This window comes from Tupaia chinensis, unplaced genomic scaffold (genome assembly GCF_000334495.1).
Source record: "Tupaia chinensis unplaced genomic scaffold, TupChi_1.0 Scaffold000257_1, whole genome shotgun sequence".
In the NCBI taxonomy this organism is placed as follows: domain Eukaryota; kingdom Metazoa; phylum Chordata; class Mammalia; order Scandentia; family Tupaiidae; genus Tupaia; species Tupaia belangeri.
The window spans coordinates 3,523,536-3,533,435 of NW_006159737.1; the positions used below are offsets into that span (position 1 = coordinate 3,523,536).

Consider the following 9,900-nt stretch of genomic DNA (forward strand, 5'->3'; position numbering starts at 1 on the left):
CTACCTACATCATTCAGTTTTCTCTAAGGACACAGAGTATTTTTTTAAAAGAATTATTTTACTAACTTTCTCTTTTCTTTCTCTCTCTCTCTAGCTTTTTTCTTCTTTCTTTCTTTCTCTTTCTTTCTTTCACCAGAGAGGGACAGAGTGTGAATGTGTAGGTGTGTGTGTGTGTGAGAGAGAGGGGGGGTGAAGGGAGAAAGATAAGCCACTATGTCCGAGACTTGAACTGCAGTGGGCAATGTGGGAGTCCAGTGCCTTTAACCACCATGCCACCTTCCAGCCCCCACAGTAATTTTGACAACAGTTCAATTTGTAATAAATAATCTTCTAGAAGCTAAGTTCATTTCACTTTTCTGAAGACAGTAAGAGTATAGTGTTTACATACATATGACCTTAACAAATGCTATTTACAAGTACTGACATTCAAGAAAGTGAGTCTACTAATGTATAATTCATCATGACATTTTTCAGGAAATTATAGAAAATGTATCATAGCTCAAATACATTATGCTAGAAAGACATTTTCTTTGTACTACCCTGCTTGAAAAATATTTTATATTTTATTGTTTTATTGAAGTTTTCCTGAATATATTACAGTGCTAGCAAATGAGAGCTGAAGTGCATCTACAATTCTTTTCAACAAATTATTTTTAAATGTGGTCAACACGCAAAATTTGAATAGCATCCCGTCCTTGCAAGCTCTTGCCTCTTTATTCAGTTACACACATTAGAACAATATACATAATGAGTCTGGAATACAGTACACTCAAGGCAGTATATTGCTTTGCAAACTTCAACACATTTAAACCCCACAACCATCCTCTAAAGTGATCATGTTTAAAATGTTCTCATTTTAAAGGTAAAGCAACTGAGGCTTAAGGAGGCTAAGTACTTTGACAATTTTCATACAACTAGTAAGTATTGGAAAAATGGAAGACCAAAAATCTGGTAAGATTTGGACTGATTCACAAATATTTATTGAGCACCTGTTATGAATGCAAAAATGAATAAGGCCTATTTGCTAAACTTGTGGAGTTTACAAGGATATAGAGATCTCACATGGCTTTTGAAATGATTGGTTTGTTAGAAAAGTCATGATGTATTCTATTTTTTCTGTTTTTCTATTTGAAAAATGCATTGTGACTTTCCCGACAACCCTGTATCAGCAATGTATTTTACAAAATAAATTTTTGTCTAGAATGCATTTATTGAGAACCTATACTGACCATTTTCATTCTAGATCTTCTCTCTTTGTCAAAATGAGAATGTTAGATATTTGTAATAACAAAAAATCTATAAACTGAATATCTAATATTGTGGGATGAGTTATACTTCATGTACTGTCCTAACTATATGATAGAATACTACATAATAATTATACACGAGGTTCTGATGGTGCAGTGGTAAAATGCAATGCTATGTAAGGGCAAACTTCCATGGGAAGGTTATTGGTTTGTGACTGGAGACCTCCCTGGTTTGCTGGTGATCCAGACCAGTTGAGTCTGAGAGTGGAATGCAGCAATAGGCCCTTGTTATAGGTGCTGTATCTTTGTCTCTGTCTCTCTCAATCATGAAATAAATGAAAGAAACTTTAAAAAAATATACAAATATACTACAAAGCTATAGTAACCCAAACTGCACAGTAGTGGCAAAAATGGACACAACAGATCAATGGAACAGATTAGAGAATGAGGAACAGATGCATGTACATACAGACAACTAGTTTTTGACAAAGGTATTAAGGACATTCATTGGTAAGAGGACAGTCTCTTCAAGAAATATTGCTGGGAGTATTGGATATCCATATACAGAAGAAAAATCTAGACCCCTATCTCTCACCACATACCAAATTCAATTCAAAATGGATTAAAGACAAATGTAAGATCCAAAAGCATGACATCAGCAGAAGTAGAAAATCTAATGGACATGCTTCAGGACATTGGTTTAGACAAGTTTGTAAGTAAGAAATCAAAAGTGACAAAAGTGAAAATAGACAAATGGGATTATATCAAACCCAAAAGCTTCTGCACAGCAAAGGAAACGACCAACAAAGTGAAGCAGCAATGTACAGAGTGGAGGAAAATAATTTTAAGTTATGTATCAGACAAAGGGTTCATAATCAGAAATAGAAAGAACTCAAATAGCTCACCAGTGAAAATAAATTATCCAATTTTTAAAAATGGGCAATTGAGACCAGCAGGTGGTGTGGTAATTAAGGCACTGGACTTCCATGTAGCTGATGGTGGTTCAAGTCCCAGGCCTAGCGGCTTGCTTTCTCACTTTCCCCCTCTCTCTCTGTCTGGTGAGTGTACATGCCCTATAGCAAGTTAAAAAATCATAATAATAAATAAAATTAAATAATTCATTCTTTTAAAAAAATGGGCAAACTATCTGAACAGATTCTTCTCAAAAGAAGACATACAAAGGACTGGTCCCTTACCCTAGTGGTTAAGAAAGTTGGATCCCTCACAGCTGGCCATGGATCAAATCCCAGCCCTGGTAGCTTGAAAAACATGCTAGACGTGTTTGAGCCCATGCCCAAATCTCAACAGAATGAAGAAATGGGAGAGAAGGGATAGGAGTGTGACTACACCCAGTTGGAGAGCGCTTTCTCTCATTCTCTTCTCTCTCTGGTGAGTACATGCACACTCTGGCAATAAAATTAACAGAAGATATACAAATAGTCAAAAAGTACATGAGAGAATGCTCAACATTGCTAATTTGCAGGGCAATGCAAACCAAAACCACAATTAGGTTTCACTTTGCCCCAGTTGGAATGGTAATGAACAAAACCCAAAACAAATTATTTAATATCAACAAATGTTGGTAAGGAGGTGGACAAAGGGGAACTTTCTTACACTACTGGTGGGAATTTAAATCAGTAGACCAATTATGGAAAACAATGTGGCAGTCCCTCAAAAAATTAAAAATAGAACTACCTAAACATTCAGTAATTTTCCTATTGGATATATCCTCAAAGGAAAAGAAATCAACATGTTGAAGAGATACCTGCATCCCATGTCTGTCTATTGCAGCACAATTCAAATAGCTAAGACAGAGTATCAACCTCGTTCCTCAACAATAAATGAGTTAATAGAGAAAATGTGGAATGTAAAATGGAATATCATTCACTCATTAAAAAAGTATGAAATCCTGTCGTTTGCATCAACATGGACAAAACTGGAGTAAATAATGCTACGTGATATAAAGCAAGCAATGAAAGACAGATACTGTCTGTCCTCGCCCATTAGTGGAAAGTAAAAGATTTGGTTGCATGAAGTGGAGAGTGGGAGGGAAGTGGGGGAATGGAGAGAACTTGGTTAACAGATAAGAGGACAAGCGGGTAAGGGCAATGACTTCTAGAGTACTCCAGTACAATACAGGAATGATCTTTGGTGACAATTTAATGTATATTTCAAAATCACTAGAAGAGAGGATTTCAAATGTTCACAACACAAAGTAACGTTAAATGTTTGAGATGGTGTAATAAGCCTTGGTTTGACCATTACACATTGTATTCATGTACTGAAAAAGCACACTGGGCCACATAAATACGTATAGCTGCTATGTCAATGAAATACTATAATAAAATATTAAGAATGGCATAGCAAAGATATAGCAATTAAAATATAATATAAATTAAACATAGTGTATTAAAGGTATACTTACTAAACATCAATAAACAGATACAGGCAGCATAGTCTCAGTTTCATGAGGTATAATAATATATTTTATTATTAAAATGATAGTTTTAACTTCAGAGATAGTTCTAGAAGAATACACACCAAAATCCTCATGGCAATTCTGGATGGTGACATTATAGGGGACTTGAATTTTCTTTTGTGTACTTATTGTCACTTTATATTTTAAAAAATGTTCATGCATAAAATTTTACTTTCAGATTAAACTGAATAAAGATTAAGTCCTGAACATAAATGCAGCCCCCAATTCTTATTCTAAAATTCAGTTCCAAAAACAGAAGGGAGATAGTGTATCCCTTACGAAGCAAACTATCAGGAGGTTTTATATGCACAAGGCAATGTATAATAAATGCTAGTTTTTTTAAAAGAATATTTATTTATTTATTTATTTATTTATTTATTTATTATTTTATTAAATTTTCTATCAGGTACATGTGCTCACCAGAGAGAGACACAGAGAGAGGGAAGTAAGAAAGCAAGTTGCCAGTTCTGGGACTTGAACCATGGTTGGCCACGTGAGAGTTCAACGCCTTAACCACCACACTACCTTCTGGCCTCAACAAATGTTTGTTGATGCAAATATTCATTATGGAAAAAGAAAGAATTGATCCAATATGTAAAGAAACCCTCACATTTCATAATATTATCAGATTCACAGTTCTCCCTTTTTAACTATAAAAAAAGTAAGTACTCACATTTTTACTATGATTTCAGTAAATGCAAAATGGTATACAATCTCTAAAAGTTATTATATAAAAACTTTGAGATGCTAAATATTCATTATTGTTAAGCATGATGATAGTTTTAATAGAGGATTAAGAGTCAAAACTAAACAGTGAATTATTTAGCTGTATCTTTTTTCTCAGTCACTGAGCAAATTATTCCTTCACAATTCTATTATGACACCAATACTATCTTTTAAAAATGAGAATCTTTTTTTCCCCTGGAACGATCTTGATTTTGAACATAAAGGGTATGCTCTTACTACTGAACTGTATTCTTCTGAAGGTTTTGCAATTTTTTAATTATTTAAAGAATACTCAGCAAAAAACTTGGCTTTGACCCGTCTGGAAATCTAAAGCCAGCCAATCTTTCTGTGTTTCTTGCCAATAACACATATGCTCTCCTCTACCCCAAAGGGGAAGTAATAAGCAAGCCTTGGCCAATCCTTTGATTCATTCATTTGTTCCACATTCATCAGGAAGTCAGAGGGCTCTCACTACCTGACAACTACTGTATCAGGTGCCATACATCATACTGAAATCAATTAGACCAGGCATGGACCTCAGGCATACATCAACACCTCTGGAGCAAGCCAAGAAAGAACAAGTGCTGTAACTACATGGTAGTACATATCAAGGAAATGGGGAAGGTCCTAGTGATGTCATGTGAATTTATTATTTGACAGTGGCTCTTATTAAGGCAAAATAACAAAATAAGAGTTGACAGCGTATTTAGCGGCATGGATAAGACTCATCCAAATTACATAACCCAAGATTTCCAGTAGTCGAATCTCATTCCTATTTCCAAATCAAATCTTTTGACAAAGCCAGAAGCTTTATCATCTCTGCACACAGGTCTATGGACCCATACAAAATTAAAAAGTTGTTCTTTAGGAATTCCAATATATCTCTGTAAACAGAGGGTCTTCTGCTGAACTACTTGGGATAGGCATGCGTAGGCAAACTTGGAGGACCTGGGACACACCGAATCTACCTTGGAAGGATATGAAGATGAGGGCGGGAGGAAGGGCAGCAGCTGACAGTCTGTGACCAAAGAAGTAAGTAAAATAATCTGAAGGCTAGGGACAGCAAGAGAGTCTGCAGAATAAATGTGTCTGTGCTTATGCAATTTTAGAATAAAAATGGTGATCCTAAAAACATGACATTTAATAAAAACTAGAATTGATTTTTGAGCACTTCGGTTTATCTTAAGAAAGACACTGTAGAGGAATAACACTTTCTAAGCGATTTTTTAAAGCTGTGGGCAGAAGTTTTGGTGAGATACTGAGTTGTGTAACCGTCCTCCATCATGCCACAAATCTTTAATGAAAATATAGACATCCCTGAAGTATTGGAGTGATTGGACTTTTTTGAGGAAACAGGGTCAAGGGAGTGCACAGGAAGAGGTACACAACCAGATCAGCCTGAGAAAGTATATTTTTATTGTAAACTTAATTGTTTTTTTCTTAAATGTGGCATTTTGTAGACCCTTTCAATTTCAATGAGTCTATTTTGAGCCATTTTGTTTTTTCTAATTAGCTGTGCCATTAAATTATTCTGGAACCAAATCACAGACAAGTAAGTGATAAACAAATAATGATCACTGTGACAGTTGTAAAAGTTATGAAATTTCGTGACAATATGCAAGTGTGCACTAAGGGAAGATGACTGATTCCACTGAAGAAAACCGTCTTCTTTCCAGGTCCACCATGTATTTGTGTAACCCCAAACGCCATGCAGTTTGGAAAGTATTGTTCCTATGTTTGACCTTTGGGTAAACAAAACACTCAAAAGCCAATGCAATTTTTCAAAAGCATTGCGTCTTTAAGGTCACTGGTTTTTGTTATAAAATTATGTAAGCAGAAATCATGTTCCTTTATAAATGTAAAACATAGTTGGAGAGAACTTTGGAAGACTTTGAAATCATGCAGAACTGCTCAAATGCTAATTCCATTCCTTTCAAGTTATGTAAACTTGGGCAAGCCATCTAGTAAATATTTCTCATTTTCCAAAACTGTAAAATGAGAGCGATAGGAGGTTTAGATCAAGTACTGTGTGGTTCAATGCCTGGCATGGTCACGTAGTATATGGTAGCTATTACGCTTTCTGTTGTGCTCCACATTAAATTAGAACTATGTGTATGTTCCCACATTAAACTCATCTAGTATAACCTAGGCTTGTATTACATGGAAATGGGTTCTTTTGATCATGTGGTGAATATTTACATCTGAACTTTACTTTAGTCCAGCAATGGAGGTAAAGAGAGACAAGACTCGGGACCAGTAGGTACCATGGTGGTTAAGGTGATGGACTCCCACATGGCTGACTGCAGTTTGAGTCTCAAAGCCAGAGGTTTGAAAATCATGTGCGTTTGTGTCCAAAATTCTAAGAGGAGAATGGAGGAGAAGGCATGGCAGCATGGCCATTCCCCACAGGGGTTGATTTCTCTTTCTCTCTTCCTGCATCGTTGTGTCTCTCTCTCTTTCTCTTCAGTGAGTGCATGTGCCCTATAGCAAAAATCTCTCTAAAAAAAGAAAATAGAGAAAAAAGAGAGAGAGAGAGAGATAAAAGACTCAGTTACTTCCTTCATGGGAAATACGTCCCATGGGGAAGACGTAAATAAGTAAACAGATTGTAAACACACTACGGCAACTGCCTTGAGAGTTGGGGCCCCTGCATAAGGAGCTACTTCACATGAGCATCATTTACCTGCACTCCATGGCTATGGTGCCTTCCCAGGTGCCCAGGGAGGAACCAGGATTAGGGGATGGAATAGAGTCAGAGATGGCCACCCAGTGGATGCAATGTCCTGCTGAGTCTTGAAAAATGAGACCGGAGGCAGAGAAGGGAAGTGAAGACAGTGAAGGGAAGTAGCAAGTATAAGTGCACTCTGAGAGAATGTGACCTTCCATTTTCAGAGACTTGTGAGTTGGGTAGGAGTGAGCACTAACCTTGTAAACACTAACTAGGACCTACTGTGTATTGTTAAATGGTTTGGATTTCATTCTGAAAGCAGTGGGGAACTACTATGTGTGTGTGTATATATATATATATATTTTTTTTTTTTTTTTTTTTGCTATAGGGCTCATACGCTTGCTGGAGAGACAGAGAGAGACAGAAAGACATACAGCAAGAAATAACATCCCAAGATGATGGCCACTCCACAAACCCTTCTCTCTCATTCTTCTCTCAGGATTTTGGAAATGCATGCACATGCACCCAGTATGAGTTTCAAGCTGCTGAGTCTGTGACCCAAATTGCAGTCAAACACATGCGATTCCAGCACCTAAACCACTATACCACTTGCTGGTCCTGTGAAGGATTTTAATAAGACATAATTGATAGAAGTAGATTACAAAGGAAGAATATTTGTTATTTGGTCTATGATATTTTGGAAAAGGAGAGTTAATTCTACTTTCTTATTTTTCAAATCAATTGGCTATTATTTACCAGACAGGGTCTCATACTATTTAGTGTTTCTGGATGACATGTAATTTAATTTCCTTATGTTGAGAAAATTTAATTTGAAATAATATCATATTAAATATAGGGATTCAGTATTGTTGCTTGGAGCTCTTTTCATTGTTAAGGGATAAGCAATTCTAATAAATATCACATTAATACAATAAAATCATGCATTTAAATGCCTAATCTTCAAAAGCAGAGTGTTATTACATTAATATTACATTATAGATGGCAAAAAGTTCATTGTAGAGCTGAGATCAAAGAAGATCTACTTCGGAAAAGTTTTAAGTCCTGAAGCAAAGAATACTTCACCTCTTCCTTTCATGAACCAGTACAACCTCAGTGTAAACTGAAAAGGACAAGTCCACAGATGTATCTGACTGTGTGTTTTGCACATTTTTAAGGGTTTTTGGCTGCCATGACAGCTGCAAGACATAGAGGTCACCCCAGGGACTTCCCCCACATTGCCTCCATTGCTTTTCCCTAAAAAAGGTCAAACTTCTTTTCCCCCTAAGAAGAAAACTGGGAGGAACATACATTTTATTCATTAATAATTCCATTTATTCATTTTAATATCCATTTGGTGCTAAGATCTTCCCTGGGAGAAGCCAACACAAAGATGAGCACTTTAAACTTCAACTAATGTGTCAAGACTCGGTTCAAATGTGGTTCTTCATGGAAGTTCTCTGATAACCTCAGTCACCAGTGATCCCCTCACGCTCTCCACACCTCAACCTCTTATTCATTCCTCTCTTACAGCTTGGAGCCCAGGCAAATGTCACAAAAATCCATTTGAAGTCATGTATGTGGCTTTACCAATTATGAATGTATATTCTGAAATATCACTTTCTTTACTGAATCTTTTCTTTTCATTTAAAAATTTTTTAGAGAGATTTTTGCTACAGGGCATGTGTGCTGCCAGAGAGACAGAGAGATAGAAAGAGAGAAATCACTCCCCAGAGAGGATGGCCACACCACAATCCCTTCTCCATTCTCCTCTCAGGATTTTGGGCACACACACACACACACACACACACACACACACAAACGCACGCCTGGCTCGAGTTGTAAGCCACCGGGTCCAAGATTCAAACCATGGTCAACTACATGGGAGTCCAGCAATGTAACTACTACACCATCTGCTGGTCTGACTTTTCATCTTTAAAATGGGATTTTTCATATGAGAAAGATTTTTTTTAATTGGTATGTTATAGATCTAACTGAGATTTAGAGAATTAAATAGCTTACCTAAACACAAATGAATTTTTTGTTTTCTTTTAAAGTTTATTTATTTTATTGAAAGAGAGAGTGGGAGAGACTTTCAACAGGGTCTCAACGTGCTGTGATTCCTACTCAAACCTTCAAGTACCTTGAACTGCAGACTGAAACACATGCACACATGCTTGTCATTCTCAGGTCAACCCAAGATCATAACTCCAGCCTCCCACTTGGAGTCTAACATTTCTGAATGTCACCCCATCACCTGTGCCATAGTGCCTAAGCCAATCAAAATATTTCTAAAACTCTCATACATTTCTAAAAGTCTTATATATTTTAATTATACTCCAACAACTTGAATCTGAAAGAGCTGTAGAAAACATATTTTAATACATACCGGCTTCATGAATCTCTTCCTTTCCAGTATATGAGGAAAACACCTGCCTAGAGAACTTGTACTGCTGTTCTCGAAAATTGTTTTGTAAGTAGTCCATCAACATGACATAACCAGACTGCTGCATTGTAAGAACTTCACAAAAAACAGCCAACTGAAATGAAGACCAAATCATTTAAAGGCTTCAGAAAACACTTTACAACAAATATTTTATAGTAAAGCTACAAGACAATCATCTAAAAAGTGCTTCAAAATATTTCATTTGTTTGGATTTACAAGATTACCTGGCTTTCAGAGATGCTAACTGTATCTTTAAAAACAATCCAGTCAACGGTGTCTGTGCAGGGAGGAGATGTCAACGAGCCATTGTAAATGTAATACTTGTCAGTTGAGTTTG

General features: G+C 36.4%; 1 protein-coding gene across 1 annotated transcript in view; it reads right to left on the minus strand.

Annotated features, from left to right (window-relative positions):
• The window catches only part of PTPRZ1 (protein tyrosine phosphatase receptor type Z1), a 224,851-nt gene that overhangs the window by 83,121 nt on the left and 131,830 nt on the right, over nt 1-9,900 (minus strand). The window contains 2 exon segments of the mRNA XM_006149215.2: nt 9,507-9,657; nt 9,788-9,900. The exon segment at nt 9,788-9,900 is cut by the window's right edge and continues 10 nt beyond it. Coding sequence (XP_006149277.1) covers nt 9,507-9,657; nt 9,788-9,900 — 264 coding nt within the window.